This window comes from Salminus brasiliensis, chromosome 5, assembly GCF_030463535.1.
Source record: "Salminus brasiliensis chromosome 5, fSalBra1.hap2, whole genome shotgun sequence".
NCBI lineage: Eukaryota > Metazoa > Chordata > Actinopteri > Characiformes > Bryconidae > Salminus > Salminus brasiliensis.
The window spans coordinates 44,543,851-44,564,023 of record NC_132882.1 but is presented as its reverse complement, the minus strand read 5'-3'; the positions used below and the strand labels follow the sequence as shown (position 1 = coordinate 44,564,023).

The following is a 20,173-nucleotide window of genomic DNA, read 5'->3' as shown; positions in this document are numbered from 1 at the left end:
CCATCCATTCCTATTAGCTAGCTAACGTTATCCCTACAAAAGGTAGGCCTAACTAGGCCTAACAACACGATCGGCAAGCTAACGTCAGCACTGCAGTTCCTAATGAGAGAAAGCAGAGCGATCCTCCTGATCAGCTGGCTAACGTTAGCACCACAACAGCTATTCCTAATCAGACAGAGCAGACTGATCCATTCCAGATCAATCAGCTAATATTAGCTCTATAAAATGTATTCCTAACAGCAGAGATAGGAGTGAATCTTGGCCTGCCTGGCGGTGCAGCATCGCTAGGTAGGCATGAAAAGCGAGGCTCCCCAGCTCTGATACAACAGCTAACAGACGTCTGTGCGGACCAACATCACACTAGAAGTGATGTGGGGAGGAAGTACCATCAACCACCCCTAAAAGAAACAAGGCCAATTGTGCTCTCTCTGGGACTCCTGAGGGCAAGCAGCATGACCCGGGATTCAGACCAGCGATCCCTGTATCATAGTGGCAGCGCCTTAGTCGGCTGGAATCCTGATCAGATTTAGCTACATGCATTCACACTTGGTAGTGAAAAGCATCTCAAGTTAGTCAGACTGAAGTCAGATATTCAAATTAACTTGTAGCAATGCAATTACTACTGGTGTTTAGGTTGTGGAGCACGTCCACTGCTATATCATGCGGCTCAAATGCATCTTAGACCACCTCCTGAAGTGATCAGGTTAAGTGATCGGATTTGGATCTGGATTAAATGCGCCTTGGTTGCGTTTACACTCTCATTTTTACGGTGAAGATGAAGCACTGCCCTTTTCACATGTGCATTAGATCAGTGGTACAGTGGAATAAGGCGCTGTCACTGTGACCAGAGGATCGCTAGTTCAAATCTCAGTCCAGCTGGTAGCCATCAGCTGCCGAGCCCCCGAGAGAGCACAACTGGCCTTGCTCTCTCCAGGGAAGGTAGATGGCTCTCTGTCCCCACGTCACTCGACTGCGATGCTGGCCGGCACTGGCGTCAGCTGGCTGTCCTCCAAGCCTGGTGATGTTGCTTTGGCAGCAGTTCGGAAAAAGAACTTGACCTTTACCCTCTTCCCAGTGTTGGGAGCATAGGGTAAAACATTAGAACTACAACTAAAAGAGTTTGCTTGTGTGTGCAAGAGACAGTGGTGGGGGCTCTACTGCACTCACAGACAGACATTACTCTGCCTTTGTATGGTGGGCTCAGACACAGAGGTCAGAGAGGTCAACTATAAAGTTTCTCATCACACCGGTCACACAGCACAGCTACTGTTTGGCCACTACCCTCAAAAACATCTCCTTTCTTTCCCCCCCAAACTCAGAAATCACCCGTCCTTTTCTACCAGAGAGTGGACGCCGGGCTAAAAACAGCCCTGGGGGGCCTCTGTCTGAGCGACCGCACATCGCTTAGGAGTCAGAGACAGCGCACAGTCGCCGTAATTGATTGAAGCTGGACCGCAGAAGCGCATCATGATTCACAAGCTCAATCGGCAACCAAATTACGTCGGACACACACTCAGCCACCGGACTGAAATGATGTCATGGGCTCCCGTGGCATCCGGCTTATCGGAAAGAGAGCAAAAGCTGAGACATTGACAGGAAGTCGGAGATTTGGCACTGAGCCAAATTGAGGGGGGGGGCCTCTCAGACCCCAAAAATATGCATGTAATTGTTTTCCTTTCTTTTATGACGTCAGTGAACGTACTCAGACTTCTTGACCCCCCCAAATTAACCTTCCCTGCCTCCCTCTCAGAACTGCATGACTGCAGAGTTACTGAGTCAGAATAAGCCCTAAACTAATAACCGACCTGCACTTTCCAAGGTTAATCACAAAACACACAAGCACACTACGCTCACACGGCCGACACACTCTCCACGCTGGGTTCCTCAAGACAAGGACAGGAGTTTATTTTTTGTTTAGGCTGGATGAGAGGGGCTCAGTTGTTTCATCCGAGAGGATTCACAGCAGTGAATTGGTGTCAGAGTGGAGAGTCTGCGACAATGACGGCACGTTCCCAACATGACTGATAGCTTCCCATCACAAGCGACTTTGCGTGGGTATTGCGTGGGATGCTTACTGTGTATTGTATATAGTGCTATGCAGCTGTAGTACTAATTTAATAATAGAGATAAATAATAGTGAGAGTCAGGTTTAAGTACAACCTCCACACTTGGTAGAGGGAGTTTTACACTGTTAATAACGTGAAGTCCTAGAATTCACTCATAAATGTTTTGAATCTCCTCTTAGTGGTGTAACAAAGCACTATTTGAAGCTGATCAAAAGCTCACAGTCAGAGCTAGCCAAGCTGATGTGCATCTTTCAAACATGGTGGAGGTAGTTTAAGACACTGTTTCAGCTCACAGTCAGAGCTAGCCAAGCTGATGTGCATCTTTCAAACATGGTGGAGGTAGTTTAAGACACTGTTTCAGCTCACAAAGAGAGCTAGCCAAGCTGATGTACATCTTTTAGACATGGTGGATGTAGTTTCACACACTGTTAATAATGGGAGAACATTTTTAAGCATACTTGGAAGTTTTTATTCAAGGTGAATCAGAAACACAGAAGTGATGTTAATAAAATCTTGTTGCTGTTTGATGTAAAATACATTTGCTAGTGTTTGACATAGCAGCCTCTTTTTACAGATCACATTTATTTGGATGTAGATATTCTGATAAGTTTAGGTTGGAAAGCTCATATGGCTCAACAGTATATAATGGTATTGAATTATCTGTGTTTGCATTGCTTAATCAGCCTTTTTAGTGATTGGTCATAGTAATTTTATGCCAGAAAATAACTGTAAATCCATGATTATACTTTATTATTCAATAATATTTGCTGCTTCAGCTGTTCACATGCTTATGTAGTTCTTATTGTGAATAAATCATTGGTTTACATGTTGATAATGTCTGCACCATTACCACTGAATATGGTCAAGTATCACGTTTTACACGCTGTTACTATGGTAAGTCATTCTGCTTATTTTGAATGCTAGTGTATACAGGTGTGTATCTGGATCAGGAGTCCCAACTACGCACCTCTATGGCTGGAGTCCAGCACAGTTTGCAGCACCAACACACCTACTAATTACCCTGTGAGCTGAATCACGGGGATATCACCAAATTTTGCAGCTCGAGACGAGAGCCCCTAGCAACTATCCAGTATTTACCACCTGTAGGAAACAAGTTTACACCAGTGTTTCCCAACTCCCATATTGGAGGCCCCACCTGCATTACCCAGTTTCGTGTTATTCTCTGCACCTGAGTCACATCATTTGCTAATTATCAAGTCCTTGTTGAGCTGAATCAGTGTGTTAGAGCTGGAAAACATGAAGCAGGGCAGCGCAGGTGGAGCCTCCGGGACTAGTGTTGGGAAACACTGGTTTAAACTGCAGTCATCTCGACTCCTTGTGGAATAAAGGAAATAAAGGAAAATGGGCTATTCCACGTGCACCTGACTGGTGAAGAAAAACAATGAATGAAGTCAATGAATGAAGTCCTATAATAGTGTGTTAAGCCATGAAACGTGAGGGAGTTATGTTGCTATGGTGAATATCATCACGGGCTGTGATTTGGTCACAGTAGATCATCACAACCGTGAGGTTATTTACCATAACACAGCACTGAGTGTTCAATTCAGTTTACACAACTGTATTTTAAGTAAAACAAAAACAGTAAAGCAAAGAAGCTCAGAATATGCCTTCAAGTTTGTGTTTTATATACTGCTTATTTCTTCCGCCAATAAAGTAGTTCCAGCAGCTTAGAGCACGGCAACCATTGTTACTTAGCAACTGGAATAAGGTGGAAAATAAACATGATGCTATCAGACAGAACAACACAGGTTGTCAGGCTATTGCACTTTTCATTAAATTAGATTATGTGGTCAAAACATGCATATTTGGTCATCATTGAGCCGGAGAGAGCAGGGCTGGGTTGCACCAGTTTAGCGTACGATCGCTCTTATGTTTATGAGTAGTCTTTACTAAGTCCTTAGTTACACTAGTTAGTTTTAAACTATCCTTTTCCTAAATCCGGATGCACCACAAATCTATATGTTGTCTTAACTAGTAACAAGGTAATGCACCGTGTAGGACTGAGGTAAACTTGGTCGCTTTTACTTTACTTGATGACAACAAACGTACAAGGACGGCAGCCAGCACAGATGTCTTACTTTCTATGGTTAATACATATATAATGTATAATACAGATAACACATATGACATATTTATATATATATATATAAATAACAGGCAACAGGGTCATGGGCTCCCAATAGTGGAGGCTCCACTTCACAACTTACAGGGCATAAAGAATCATCTGCTAAAGTCTTGGTGTTCTAGACACAACAGGATCCCTTCAAAGCTCTTGTGGAGTCCATGCCTCGATGAGGGCTACCTACACTATATTAGGCAGGTAGTTGTGTTCCACTAACCACTACTTCCAAATACAATTTAGGGGAAAAAATGTAGCCAACAAATACACTATTAGGCCTTCATCCAGGGGCAGGTCTATCGATTTTTGCTGCCCTGAATCGGGGCCATGAATTGGGGCCTCCTCAACCCTTAGTATTTACCTCAGGTTCCTCTCTCATAGCCTACTGAACAAAATCCTATAACCCTACAAATCTAATGGTTGCTTACATTGTCTAGAATAAAGTCCTACCAAAAGTGCTCCAAGAAAGGACGATATATCTCTTTACATGTCCCACTTAACCATTCCTTCACAGAGAACTTGTAATATTAGTTTAGAGCTACTTTAGAAGTCTTTAGAAGTCAGTTCACAAAAGCATGATGAAATCGGACTTAGCTCACTGAAATAAGCAAATAATAATAATAAAAATAAGTGCAAAGTGTAGATTCTACTCTTTTAATATGTGCCACCTTAGTGATTATATGTAGAGGAGAAGCTACTTTATTAGATGTAACTTTACAAACATTATGTAACTAGCTAAGGAATTACTTAAGTCATTATGTACTTACATTTAAACACTACTCAGGGTTAACCAAGTAAGCCATAACATCTACAGTCTCTGAGAGAGAGGAGCAATCTATGTAAAGCATGGTCAGTCGCCCACTTATCTCGGGGTCTTCTTGTAATCGTTTGCTCATTAGGCCTGTGTGTATTGCGATCACGCCACCCAGTGTTGATCAACAGAATGACACAAGCAGAAATCAGCCAATCAGAAAATAACAGACCCACAATAGACCAAAACAAAAAAACGGCCTCATACTGTTAATGTTTATTAGGAATAAGGGAATATACAGAACATAAGTAGAAGATTTAGGACATCAATAGATGATGTTGGTGGTGTCTAAAAATAGAGGACTGTGCCAGAAGTCTTAGGCACATGCGCAAATTTACGTTGTGTTTGCCCAGAAAAACACTAGAGAACATTAAAACGATCACAAATAAACATAAATACAGTCAAAAGGAACAAAAATCTTTCACATATTTTTCCAAAAACGTAGTTGATGTTTGTTGAGCCAATTAAAAGTACAGAGCAGGTGTCAGTTTACCGAACCTACAAAGAGATTGCAACAGATTTGCTCAATTTTAATGAGGAGGACGGTTTGGGGATGCTTAAACGAACACCACTTTTATGTATTAATGTTAATTGTATATATTTCTAATATCTACTCAAATAAAAGCTTACAGTCCAGTAAACAGCTTTTAAAATATCAGAGTTCTGCTTCCTTAGTAAACACAATTTCATAGCACAGTGAGGGAAGCTTTACGGATTATAAGGAGGTAAGCAGTTTTTTCTCTAAATAACGTTATAAAATCTTCCACGTTTGAGACAGAAGTTGGATGTACTTTTTCAGAATAACTGTTGTTGTGTTCTATAATATCAGATATGTCAGATACGGCTCATACAAACTATAAAGCAAGCGTTAAGCGTTTAGTGTTATATACTCGTCATTAGTGTGCAGTAATGTGTACCTGGCACAAGTCTTTGACAAATGTTGCCACCAAAAAGAAAACAAAACTAGTGGATACACATTCATTTCTTAACAAACCTAAAACTGAAGGAACCTAATCATTGCAACCAGGCAATGGGTCTCCTACATCATATAATTACGTAAAATATTCCTCATTGTATTGCTCTCTCTTAAAAGGCTAAGGTGCATAAATGGGCGCCTTTTGGTTTAAACCAATGTGAGGATGGTACCCCCCCCTCAGCATTTCAATTATGATCTTTAGTTTTAAAACACTACAGCCTATAGCAGTAATACTGTATGGCGAAAAGTGATATGTATTCAAGCCTTATAGATCTGCTGTACTGGCCAAAGCTAAGGGTGTGTATTCTGTTTGCATTAAGGCCACAGTTTTACAACACCTTGCATGTTCCCTGTCCTACAGTCTAGTTCTCTGATTGGCGGGGAGTTCATCCTGGTCCAGCCCCCACAGGAATGTCCGAAGGGATGTCACTTCCTTTTGAAGCTCGGGGGTTGGGATTGGCTGAGTGAGGTCCAAACTCGGAGCCTCGTTGGGCAGGATGAGAGGCGGGTGGTCCAGAAAGCTCTCAAAGATATCTGAGATAAATAAAAGACAATTAAAGCAAATAGATCAGTAAACAAACAAATGTAATAAACATTGTGTTGCCTTTCTGCTTCCAAATGTGCCCTAGTATACCTAATTTACTTACCGCCTCCAAGTTCAGTGTCTTGGGGTGGAGCCCAGCAGGAAGGTGGGGCTCTGGCTGGTCCCAGCTTATAGTGAGTCAGAAGGTGGTGAAGCTGGGCAGGGCTTAGCAAGGCGTGGTCCTCCTGTAAGCTGGCCCAAGACGACTGACAAAAAAGAAAGCGGCATTCTTTAAAGAGAACTTTTCTTAAAGATGTTCTTGTGTTTACATTTTATTCCAAACTTCTATATATAGTTTTTTACAACATTACGAGCACTGAACCATTTTTGTATTATTTTTGCAGCATGGCCTCCATAAACCTCTGAAGGTGTCCTGTGGTATCTGGCACCAAGATGTTTCTTTAACTCCTGTTGTGGGATGGGGCCTCCATGAACATCAAGGAAAGCCTTGGGAGCCCACAACCCTGTTGCCAGTTTACCAGTTGTCTTTCCTTGGAGCACATTGGTAGGTACTGACCACTGCATACCCCACAATACCCCACAAGACCTGCCTGATGTTCTGGAGATGTTCTGACCCAGTCGTCTAGAACATCACAGTTTGGTTTTTGTCAAAGCCTCTCAGATTCTTACGCTTGTCCATTTTTCCTGCTTCTACACCTTCATCACCTTCAAGAACTGACTCTTCACTCACTGCCATAATATATCCATTGACTGGAGCCACTGGAACCAGATCATCAATGTTGTTCACTTCATGTGTTATGTTAATGTTATGGCCGATTGTAAAGAGTAAAGAGAAAACATAAGTGTTACCTGGATAAGGCGGGTCTTGGGGATGCACAGGAAGTTCACAGTGACAGACAGCTTCTTGAGGAATTCTGATGCGATGTCTCCCAGACCTGCCCCCTGCAGCCAGTCTAGGACCAGGTCCAGATTAGTGCGAATCTGTACCGCCCGGGACCAGGAAAACAAACCATCTAACGCAGCAAACAGAAACAGTGAGCCATACAGGGTCAGAAACGTCATTACTGAACACCTCTATATGCTTCAAGGCTATGAAAAAACTCCAGCAAAGCTACCTCTCTCCAGCAGAGTGTTGAGGAGCGAGGTATTGGTGAAGAAGAAGAGGTAGCCAAAGGTTTGAGATGTGAGAGGTGGAGAGAGGCAGGCCTCACGGGACAGTTGCAGGGAGCAGCGATAAACTTCTACCAGCCCAGCCACGGTGGGTGGCAAAGAGGCCACATCGCCCTCCTCGTGCCCCTCTTCTCCATCCCCACTTGCTCCATCCCTCACTCCGGCCTCCTCTTTCTGTTTCTCTTCGCTCGAGAAAGGGTTGGTGTCCAACAAGGTAGGGAGGAGGGAGTACAGGGTCTATGAGAGGGGAAGAGAGAGAAAATGAGCCATACACATATACTTGTCTTATGCTTCTTTATTGCAATTTCATTTTTCTTATATATTTTCATATTTCTCCAATACCTTCAACATGAATAGCCATGATGAATTCAAAAACAGTAAAGTTTCTATATTAATCCACTATACAGATCTGGGCAGTGTCTATGCAGTATGTAATAGATAGTGGCCCCAAAATACCAAAGAGTATTCAGTTCTCAACAATGCAGTTCACTCTGTAATATTTCATCTCATACAACTGCCTTTCACCTTAGTCAGGTGATACACGCACTGCTGGAAGGTGTGCATGATGACATCGTCGAGCTGCGCCAGCGCCTCAGAGCAGGTGTCCATGTCAGCGGACAGGACAGGGTCACCAGGGGCTGAAGAAGACCACATGGCACAGTTTTTAGATGCGAAAGCAACACAACATCTGCAAAACGTGTGCTATATTTAATATTTAATATCATGGCAGCTGTAGTCTGATTATATATGGTTATACACACAGTCATATCAGAATATTATGACCACCCACCTAATAGTGGGAATAACCACCCCCTTTGGCTCAAATGACACTAGAGAGACATCGTGGCATGGACTGTATTAGGGAGACGGAAGGTGTTCATTACAGAGGTTAGCTGCTCCACAGCAGAGCACGTTGGCAGAGAGTCGTCATTCCCTTTTAGCATCAATGACCCATGGGGCACCGCTGGTATATCTTTGGGAGGCAATCGATATGCGAAAAGTCCATTCTCAATGTCTCGCTAGTGTCATCCCAGCCAAGGGTGGTTAGTCACACTATTGGGTAGGTGGTCATAATTTTTTAATATGACTGTGCATATGATTTTGACGTCACAATTATGATGAATTTAAAACAGGCAGTTTACATAACGTTTACACAGCACCTGAAAAAAGTAGGCAGGAGGAAAACAGGCCACGCTGCGTAGCTTCATAGCATACACAATCAAAAGTGAATGATAATGCAAAGTGTATGTCTGCTTTGACTACAGTGTCGAACGAAGAGGCCAGAATGGGAAAATGACATGTGGAGACAAAGATTTGGGCACACAAAGACTAAACAGCTTTATCTCTGTAGATACACAGCAGCATGTTGTGTGCTTTCGCACTGTATTTTGAAAATTACACTTTTAAAAATACGCTGTGGTGACCCATTTGCCAGGCCTGCTGAACTCTGTTTACCACCATAATTCTCTTTTTTTTCCTCACCCTCAAATTCCCATTCCTTCTCCATGGTTTCTACTTTGACCTGGAAAAAGTTGAGGAGCTCGGTGGCATTGGACATCCAGAACATGAGAGGTCGAAGGTCTGAGGAGAGCTTCTGGACGCTAGGGGGAGGAAGGTCTGCCTCGGAATCTGGAGAACTGCACAACATACACACATACAGCTATACACACTTAATATCGAGCTCAAAATACAGTCATGGTTCCTATACTGGGAGTAAGATTATGCTTTCATGATCCCATGATCTTATTGATCTTATTGACAGCTTTCCCTATCTATTAAAAATGCAAAAACCCAATTTTAAACCCATTCTCTTGCATATGGCCAACAATATGTACTTAGTACAAAACAGAAAGTGTGACTTAAAAAAACAAGTCATTGGACACTCACTGAATTGAATCTGAGGTATTTGTAAGTTAAGCTGTATTCATCCATCTTCCTGGCAAGGTCGCGGTTGGTCCAGAGCCTACCAGGAATGACTGAGCACAAGGCAGCAATACCTCCTGGACAGGGCACGAGTCCATTGCAGGGTATCATACACACCGGTTCACTTACACCTAGGGGCAATTCGGCATGGCCAATTCACTTATTTTGTGTTTTTAAAAGGTGGGAAAAAAGGTGGGAGTACCTGGAGGAAACCCACGCAGACACAGGGAGAACACACTAAACTTCTCACAGGTAGAGACCAGAGTGAGGATTAAAGCTACTACCCTAAGCTTCTGGTATCTGGTACAAACAGTATCTGCCCACCGTGCTGCCAGAGTTAAACTTTAAGTCTGCATAACTTATCATTTCAGATATTGGATTTGTTTTGGGTTTTTGGGTTTTAAAGACTTCTATTATATGCATCAATATTATTGTCCACGTGTGCACATGTTTGAGATGCACCAGACAGAGATCAGCTTGAGGTATACCACCGGGCCTCCTGTATCATCTGATCAGCATGCACAACATGCCATAGAACCGAATGTAAGGCCAAAAGCACAGCACTTGGAGCGCTTCATAAACAGTATGTGTTAAGTAAGTGATTGTGAAGTGTAGCAAAGAATGTGAAAGAAACAGAGTGCCTTACGTTTGGGTGGGATGTTTGTCTCCAAACTCTTTAATGTTGTCCTGAAACATGAATAATGGAACAGGGAAAGAGAGAGAGAGAGAGAGAGAGAGAGAGGGAGAAGAGATTAGAGCAGCCTCGGATGAATGCTTGGGCGGGTGTGTTTGGCCGATGTGTCCGGACAATGACAGCACATTTTCCAAACGGGTGGAAATGACATCAGTCAACCTCTGTTTACAAACTTCGGTGAAATACCAGTGAAAGCCCATGTGTGTGCAGCTGTGGCTCCTCAAACCACAGCCTGCCCTGGCCCCAGCTCCTTCTCACAGCACACACACAAACACACACACTCGGCAGCCTGTATGTTGGTTGTATCAGGTGTTTTTCTATGACAACTCTATGTGTGGTTGTAATTGGATAGTAGCACAACAGAGTGACTATGCATTGGGCTGAGAACTTATGAGTAATAATTAGAGATGCACCGACTGCAATTTTCTTGTCCAATTCCGATTTCCGATTTCTTAAAAAGATCTGACCTACCGATTAAAAAAATAATTAACAGCATACACAAATATTCAAATTCTCACACAAAAATATAAATAACTCTAATGATTATTTACTTTAAAACTCTTAAATCTCAAAATAAAGTCCAGAAGGGTATCAGACAAACCTTGTCTTTTTATTAACCACCAAAAAATTTGTACAGTATTTGTATCGGCTTAAGCCTGGCTTATAAAAGGCTAGTGTCATGACGCCAGATTAAACAATTTTGTTACTCACAACCTAGAAGTACAGCCTTATATGTATTTTTCAAGTTTCTAAAACATCTATGCCTGACTATTGATATCCAGTTCTATAAATTCTATTATTTTCCTTGTAGTGGCTTTGGCCTTTTGATTGCTGACGAAAGATAGCAGAGGCTGCTGGCTTGTGGCTGGCTCTGCACTCACGTTAGCTTTAGCCACTTTGCTAGCTTTCTTCAGGATGGGCATATTACATTTATGGCATTTAGCTGACGCTCTTGTCCAGAGCAAGGTTACAAGGTTACTTGTATTACTCTTATTGGTGTAGCCCAGCACCCAGACCGGGAATCGAACCCCCGTCTCCCACATGGTGTGGTAGCTCACTGGCAGGTAGTGGTGTTATCTGTTGCGCCACACCAACCACATTCGGAAACGGGATGGTGTTTTAGTGTCTTATTCATTTGTTGCTCTGAATATTCTGGGAGTTGTTGGCCTTGCAGGTACTGCAAATTAAGAGCATGTTGCTGTCTTCACTCGGCGTGAAGAACTTTCATGCTCATGACACGTTTTGTGTGTGTGCCGCTGTCATGTTTAGTGACCCATTGTGCGTTGCATGAGTGTGATTGTGACCGTCACTGCAGATCAGAGTTTAATATTTCCCAAACATTTTGCTCAATACTTTTGACTGGAGGGTAGTAGGTACTCACCCACACGATCGCCTTTATCTGATTGGCAGCCTTTAGCAGCAGTTGGGGTGTCAGTGCTGGGTCCAGATGTTTGGAAGCATAGTCAATCAGGAGTGACAGCAGATAGGCTGGAGCTAAAGGTCCACCTCCTGAATCCGGAGTCGAATTCTTCGATATAATTTCCTGAAACATAAAAAATAAAAATACAATGTACATTAGAGAAGAACCACTGAGTTTAACGATTGGCTTGTACCTGTTACAGTATGGATATATTTACTGTGACAAGAGAATGTAACCATACTACGCATTTATCCATAAATACATGCTTTACGTGTTTTCCTGTACCCATATTGAACTCTAGTAACTTTTGGACATAGAGTGAACAGAACCTGATAGAACCCCCTGTAACAGGCCATACCTGCAGCAAGGCATCTGCCTGTTTCGCCTGGAATTTCAGCACTGCCTCGGAGGATCCCAAATACTGCCTAAGAGCCTCCTGCCTGTCCGCCACGCTTCCAGCCACGAAGGAAGTGGTGGTGTCAGTCTGCCAGGGTGGAGCCAGTGCTATGGGTGGGGCTGGGGTCACTCGGGGGTCACGGTACAGGAAAAGGAAGTGACTACCAAGCCCAATTAGGTCTCCAGGCTTTAGCACCGCCTCTCTGTATAGTACAACTCCATTGTGAGTGACAGCTCCTCCTCTGAATGGACGCACCAGAGCTGTGGGAACAACAGCAGATTAGCATACAGTAAATATCTGATTTACAGATTTTTCACTGGTCTGCCATTCAAAAAATGGACAGTTCTGCCACTGTTGAAGCCACTCCTCATGGAATAATCTGTGACAACAATGTTGTTTGGTAACCACAACCAACTGTTCACACGCTACATTTCTTGTCCGATGACTTGTTTGATGGGCACTTACCATGTTCTTATCCTCTAATTACATTTGTGTGGGTTTATGATTCAAAATGGTCTATGTTAAGGTTACTGTTCCTTTCCAACAGGCACAGCTCCGAGCACCATTCTGCTGCTGTGTTTTTTGTTTCGTAGTGCTTTAGAAGTAAAGCTTTGGGCTGGATTAGAAGTCATTGGACTGCTGTAGAAGGTACCTTTTAAAGATCAATACAAATTAATTTAGAAAATGAAGCCCAAGTTCCAAAGGTGTCCTTTAACTTTGTCCGACAATTTTGTGCTCAGAGGTGTCCTTGGGTTTCATAGCTGTGGTCTCAGCTTATTTGGCAGTAAAAGGTCATAGAAACTCGAAAATAAACCCTCAAACTCTCACTGTGAGAAGATATAACTAAAGCCAAACATTACACTTGACGTAGCCAGCGTGTGGGATAAACTACCTTGTGTCTTGTTTTTCAAATATCGTTTATATAATATTTTTTATTATATATAAACAAGTGATTATTTTGCTTCTTTGCTTTATATGCTTGCCTCTTTTTGTAATCCTGGTAGTAGAGCTATTTACGCAAATCATTAAAGGTCTCAGAAGCAGGCTTGGGATTGGAAAGTCATTGGTTAAAGTCCCTGGACCTTGAGCAAGGCACCTATTTACTAATTGCTCCCCAGACACTGAGGTGGTGTGTGTGTGTTCGCTGTCTCTAGTCACCTGTGTGTTTATTGCCTTTAAAAAAACTTTTTTTCCTCTTGATTTTATTAACATTGTGTTTTTACATGCCTCACATGAATCTTGGCTTACCTTGACCACGAGGTTGGTCAGGAATGGCAGAGTCCCTCCTGACCAGAAGGTGTCGGGCGAGGAGGTCCGGAGCTGAGAGGAACGTGTCCACTCTGAGAGGCCTCTTGCCCTTCCTTTCTCTCTCCCTGTCCTTCTCCCTCTCGCGGAATGTAGGCTTACGTCCAAAAATGTGTGTGTGACCCGCCATGATGTACAAAACGAAGTCCTGGACATTAAATGAAGAAAATCAGACAAGTCAAAAAACCCACAGATTTGATTACCCAGTCTGAATTTACAATGTGTGTAGTTTTTTTTTTACAGGAACAGTGACAGCTGTGATATGACTATAGTCCAGTATTATGTAGCTGTGTGTGTCATTTTTACAGCCTGACAATGATAATTATATAATGTAATGATTTTAATCCTGTATAATTCCACAGCAAGTGTGATATTCACAGTGACTGTAATTACTAATGCAGCCAGTGTGCTGTTTTATAGTAAAAGTAATAACTGTGATGTGATTTGAATCCAGTATCTCTGCAGTGTATGACACTGTTCTACGCAGCCTGACAACCACAAAAGACTGTTGTCATTTTTAGCACAGTTGTTATGAAAACGACTGTAATCTGAAATCTTAAGTTGTTCAGAAATGCAGAGCTGATAAAGGATGAAGTGTGTTACAGTTTTCAACAATGCACTCTTGTGTGAGGTCACTGTGGGGGCCAGAGGCAGACATAGCGAGTGTGTGGATGTATTGTGCGGACCGTGTGGCCATTGTATGGCTGTGTATAGCTGTTTTGTGCTACTTTCTGAATGCCATATCAACTCAAAGGTATGAAAGAGGAGATGGTATGTTGCGATTAGAGGGATGCAGGTATGATATCATGAGGTAGTCGGGTGTGATAGGGTGGTGCTGCATGTCTAGCCTTGCTTTGGTCATAGCCCTGCAGCAACAGGAAATATGGGCGGTCTGTTGGCGGGAGTATCAGGCTCTGCGACATCACTTCCAGGTCACAGGTGTCCCTCTCTTCCTCTGCTGCTCTCGAGTGTCTATCCGCTTCACTTCTGGCCCTTGGCCCAGTCACCTTTGGCAGAAGACAGGAGATGCGAGACATTTCACAAACAATACACCACTGAACTTCTGTGCTTTAAATACCCAAAAATGTTTATTCTGGGCTAATAATGAATGCATATTTTATTGAATGCAAACAAACACTTGCTTATAATACATTGTAATTTCTTCTAATATGCCATCAATGTATCAATATCTTTCTCTGTCAGTCACTGGACTTTGGGTGACTGTGGTTATTTTGGGTATAATATATATATATTCACCCGGTCTCTATATTTACTATTTTATATACATCTACTACACAAAGTATATCGGGCATTTGCCTGCTTCTTTTACTCTCCTTCCTTCTCTTCCTCTCTTCTTACCTCTCCTGACTCTGTGGCAATCATGCTCACAATATTCTTTCTGTCCTGAGGTCCACCGTTGGTTGGTGTGTTTCCCCCACGCCTGGGGTCATTGGAGGCCTGGTTCCCTTGACGACGCCTCAGGGTCAAGTTCATATCGCTAATACTCCGCCGGAGCTCCGTGTTTCTTCCCCGGTGACCTCGCTCCTCCTCAGGGCCGCCACCCGAGGACATCCTGCTGCGCCTCCATCGTACTGCAATAGAAAGTTGGCATTTAATCATTTTTACATTACACTACCAAAACCTCTTTTGAGATCAAATACTAAGAGACAACATTTGTGTTTTTTTTATAGTTATGTAGCACAAGGTGCTTGGACCCCACATGATTGCCACTTGTGCTGTATCTACATGTAATTCTGTAAACTGCTGCTGTGTTGTGTTTTGGGAGGGGGGGTTACATACCTTGGTTCTCTCCATCCCTCTCTCTCTCCCTCTCCTTTTCTCTCTCCTCCTTCTCATACTCATCACGGCGCTGGATCTCAAAGCGCCGTTCAAAGCCATCTTTGGGCCTCCACATGTCCACCAACAGCAGGGGGCATTCCCAGGGAGCCACACCCCTCCGGCACTCTGTCTGCCATTGGATGGCTCCATCTGCCTGCTGAATGGGCTTTCCAATGACATCACACAACAGGAAGTCCTCCGGGGAATGCTTCTGGAGAGCTGGGCAGGTGCACAGGAAGGTGGGACATTCAGAAGGGAATGATATCATCAGGGTAATATAGTCTGTCATTTTCTAATTCAGAAGACTCTGTTATAGCTGACTTAACTTTTGATACAATGGACACTTAATATCAGCTAACCCTATATAGAAAAGCAACCAACCACCTAAAAAAAAGGTCACTCTCTGTTTCTATTTGGTGTAAATATCTGAAAATATATTCTGGTACAATATATTGACACTTACACACATACTTCACAAAAATTTATTTTTTTATATTTTCTGCTTCCATTTATTCTGTTGTGATTGTATTGGAAAATGAAAAGCACACTATGAACCAAAATTTTGCCATTTATTACTAATATACTAAATATGTATTTCACAAAATACAGATTACTGCTGATTTTCATATACTGGAATATATTTGAACCATGCAACAGAAATATATTGAAAAATATTTGATATATATATATATTAATGTATTAATCTATACTATTTGCAAAATACTGACTCACTCACAGGCTGGGTGTCTTTGTTACCCATGCAAACTATATTACGGTATGTGTAAAATATTGGTATGTGTTTATGCATCATATTTCCTTTAAATATTCTAATATATTTCAATATAATGCTTAATCCGAAATCCTCGTGCATACTTATAGATAAGAAAATAAATACTCAGACTACCCATAATCCACAGCTCACCTAAGTCCTCATTCTCATTCTCCCTTTCTCTCTCAGTGTAGCGGGTGATGACCTGCTGGATGAGCTGTCGGGCAGTAGAGTGGATGTTGGCCAGCAAGCTACGGTAGTTGGCTCCGCTTGAGAGAGCATCGCCGTAGATCTTAACCAGCCCTGGGGCAGAGGACGAAGCAGGGGGCAGGAAGTGATGCGATGATGGGGCGGCCGAATGCGCCCACAGTTCTCTCTCCCGCTCTCCGATCGCACGGTCCCGGTCACTGTTGGACCGCCCTCTCAGAAAAAGGTGGGACAGCCGCTTGGCCCGAGACTGCTGCTGATTGGCTGGGCGGGGTCGAAGGAAGGTAGGGGCAGGAGACGGGGAAGGTGCGGCTAGAGAGGGGCTGGAGAAAGACAGAGAGGAGGGAGGGGCTGGGGGCGGGGCTTCGTGCACTGAGGCCGCATCCGAGCTGGTGGTAGATCTGAGGAAGTGGATACAGAACATAACATCAACGTCCGGTCTGCTCTTGATTAAGTTAAATGAGTGGTGAAGATCACCATGGCCAGATCCAAAGGGCTCTCTGAGGCCTTCAGAAAGAGATGTAGTAGTAGATGCAGATGAGTTGTAAATCCTTTCCCAGACTTTTTCCTTTCTGAAGGTCTAAGAGAGCTCTTTGGATCTCGACAATCAGGAGCAATCCAAACTAAATGTCTGAGGTTTAAATAAGACCGGCTTCTCCAGAATCCTCTCTAACCATGTTCTGATTATCTGAAGCTGATGTTCTGCACCCGATTCTGATATTACACGTTACACTTTTATGTTTTCCTCACAAGAAACCTGCATTTCCATTAGTTTGCATGTATGTATTTAGCCATATCACCTCAATTTCTCAATAGTGTTCAAACAATCATCAAATGTCCAGATTTTAAAGAATGGACAAAGGTTTTCATGGGGTGTCCTAATTCTTCAAGACTATAGTAAATGTTGTCATATTGCCCATCTGTCATTGTTCTATAACCCTGAATAAGAGTCCATACTACATTTGTTTTGTGAACAGAAAAGGTGATGAAATTCGACGAATTAGATGAAGAATTCCTGTTATGGAGGTGGTCTTGTTTTTTAGAAACAGCAAAACTGTCATTATTTGCCATATTTATTGTCTAGCTAGCTATGTAGCTAGCTAACCCTTTTCCTTACTCTATTAAATATGGTGTATTAACAGCTGGTTTACTTAGCTAGCTAGCTACCTGTACCAACAACAGCTAAACTCTCACATTGTAAACCTGTTGTATTTTATTTATTTATTTATTTAGCAGGAACTAGCTAGCTAGCTTCCTAGCGTTTCTTCTTAGCTAGCTACCTGGATAAGCTAGCTAGCTATACTCTTTCCTTTGTTGCAGTAAGGCTAGCTAGCTAGGTGATAACTAGCTAGCTAAATGCACTTGCTCTCATTTGGCGACTTAAAAAAACAGAAGCAACAGCAAAAAACAACCATTTTACAGGATGTTGTTGATGTTTCCGACCAATACCACCAAACATTGCTAGAAATTGCGCCTTCCTTACGAGCTCCGTAGTCGCCATTGTGAACTTCTGAGGGGAACCTGAGGGGAACTTATACCTGACTAGCTAGCTATTAAGGGCTAGCTAACGTTAATAAGCATTAAACGTTTTAATCAAACGTACAGTTGAACATTTGTAAATATTTAATTGGACTCTAATTAGCTTGAGGCGCGAAGCTGGAGCAGATTTACCTCAGGCCGTCGGAAAAACCGTTAACCCGAGATTTCCGTTAAATTTTGAATTTGAATTGAGCTCATCGAGGCGCGCGCGGACTGCAGTGGCGCCTCACACTGGATTAGAGGCTAAATTCAGCGACTGCTCGGGTGATACCAAAAGCAGTAGATGATCCAGTTTATATATATATATAATAAGCCATATAATAATATATCTGGAGATCACATGATAATATGTTGAGGTATGCACAAGATAACACTGTATTTTGAGGCTGTGAATTAATATATAGATTTGTACTATTATAATATGTTAATTTTTAATAATATTACTTTATATAATATCTTAATTAACTCATTGGTGAACTTAAACTATACCAAGTACACCACAATGTGACAAATTAATATATTTATTTAAAAAATAATATATTATAATAATTTTTTAAAAATCAATATTAAAAATATTAATTCACAGACTCAAAATACAGTTATCTTGTGGCCACAACATATTATCATGTGATTATCAAGGATATGTCCACGTCTATGAATTAACCAAGTTGACATTGTGGTATATTAATGTAATATAATATCCTTTTTAAAAAATAATATGTTTTTAAATAATTAAACGAGATTATCAAGATAATATATATTATTATAGATATTATAATAATTAAAAAATCATTGTTAAAATTTTTAATTCGCAGCCTCAATATACAGTGTTATCTTGTGGCCTCAACATATTATTGTGTGATCGCTCTACTCTTCTCTATTATTATATGGCTTAAATATATTATCTTGTGGCCTCGACATATGTTGTGCCTTAAAAGTAATTAATTTGTTACATTGTGGTATATTCGTATAATATGATATTTTAAAATAATGTAACAAGATAATATTTTAAGTTGACCAATGAGTAAATTTAGATCATATATAAAGATAATAAATTAATCAAATATCATTATGTTATAATATCATCATATGTATTAATATGTTAATATGTATTAAATCACAGCCTCAACATACAGTGTTGTCCTGTGGCCTCAATATATTATCGTATGATCTCTCTACATTATTATATGGCTTCAGTATATTGTGGTGTCAATTTTTTGTGCAATGTAAATATTTTAATTTGTAGCATCAAGATATTCTCTATCACATAGACTCAATTTATTAATTTTGTGGCATTTATATATAATCTTGTGGTCTCTATTTTGTTAGGGTCTCTATTTTAATATACAACATTATAGCCTCAATGTGGGCTCAATATATTCATTAAAGGCCATACAATGTTTAAGTCATGTATTTTTAATTCAAGGCCTCACTGTATTTATATAGTATCTTGCCTTATTGAATATCCACCATTAGGTCAGCTCCATAGAGGCTCTTAAACGATGGACTTGATTCCACACTTAGAAGAGAGGTTTGCAAGTGTATGATATCCTATTTAGTCAGAAAATGCGTCCTTCCACAAGACATTCATTAATATTGTGACATTATTCAACTTCCAACTAAGCGGAAAACGATGCAAAATTTCTTATAAAAGCTGCTTACAAACAAGAAAGAGCTGCTGGAGAAGAATCAGGCCCAGTGTAGCTAAGTGAGTCAGTCAGCTAAGGTAATTCAGCTAGCATTAGCTCTCAATTTCCCCAGATAAGGTCAAATATAATTCAAACATTTTAAATCACTCTGAATGATTTTGTTTACATCATAACGACTCAATAATCCAGAAATTTAATTCCCCTCAACAACTCAGTCAGCCACACGAAGGCCTACAGACTCCGCTGAAGAAATCCACTTAGGCTTAAGGAGCATTTCAAAAAAGTGGTGTGGACATGTCCCCATTATCCTCAGCTCAAATGACGCCTATGAATTACGTCATTACAGTTGAATACTAAAGCAAAACAAAGGTAATAAGGGCTTGAATAAACTAGAAACACACAGACTCAGTAGACTAAACCTGTTTTAGTTCATTCCTGTTTCCCCACTCCAGACCTTCATGTTCGGTTTGGCCTTTCCAGACGTGTTTTCCTAATTGCTTGAACCCTAAAATTACCTTTACACACATAAGACGCAAAATTTGAAAACCTCATACACTCTATAGTTTTCAGAGCTGTTTATTACGCTATTTATTACTGACGCACATCATTATTACACAACATCTCCACTGGTGCAATAGCATTAGCATCTGTTCGTCCTGTAACCATGTGTATCATTCGGTAAACAACAAAAAAAGAGGGACGTATTTATTGCAGCTTTTGGAAA

The 20,173-nt window shown here is 41.5% G+C and overlaps 1 protein-coding gene across 7 annotated transcripts in view; it reads right to left on the bottom strand.

Annotated features, from left to right (window-relative positions):
• rasip1 (Ras interacting protein 1) overlaps positions 1-20,173 on the bottom strand; it is a 49,294-nt gene that overhangs the window by 25,253 nt on the left and 3,868 nt on the right. For 5 of the 7 annotated variants that reach the window (XR_011979740.1, XR_011979741.1, XR_011979742.1 and 2 more), the window contains exons 3-16: positions 16,208-16,662; positions 15,247-15,504; positions 14,806-15,038; positions 14,295-14,453; positions 13,390-13,594; positions 12,103-12,401; positions 11,706-11,867; positions 10,277-10,317; positions 9,190-9,344; positions 8,233-8,345; positions 7,653-7,944; positions 7,387-7,550; positions 6,641-6,782; positions 6,332-6,527 (exon numbers count right to left, since the gene is read on the bottom strand). Coding sequence is in view for 3 of the 7 variants with exons in the window: in XM_072680577.1 (XP_072536678.1) it covers positions 6,349-6,527; positions 6,641-6,782; positions 7,387-7,550; positions 7,653-7,944; positions 8,233-8,345; positions 9,190-9,344; positions 10,277-10,317; positions 11,706-11,867; positions 12,103-12,401; positions 13,390-13,594; positions 14,295-14,453; positions 14,806-15,038; positions 15,247-15,504; positions 16,208-16,662 (2,857 nt within the window). In the remaining 4 variants the exon portion in view is untranslated. Of the gene's footprint in view, positions 1-5,218; positions 6,528-6,640; positions 6,783-7,386; positions 7,551-7,652; positions 7,945-8,232; positions 8,346-9,189; positions 9,345-10,276; positions 10,318-11,705; positions 11,868-12,102; positions 12,402-13,389; positions 13,595-14,294; positions 14,454-14,805; positions 15,039-15,246; positions 15,505-16,207; positions 16,663-20,173 lie in introns of those variants that run through there. The other 2 variants (XM_072680575.1, XM_072680576.1) reach the window with 1 other exon arrangement.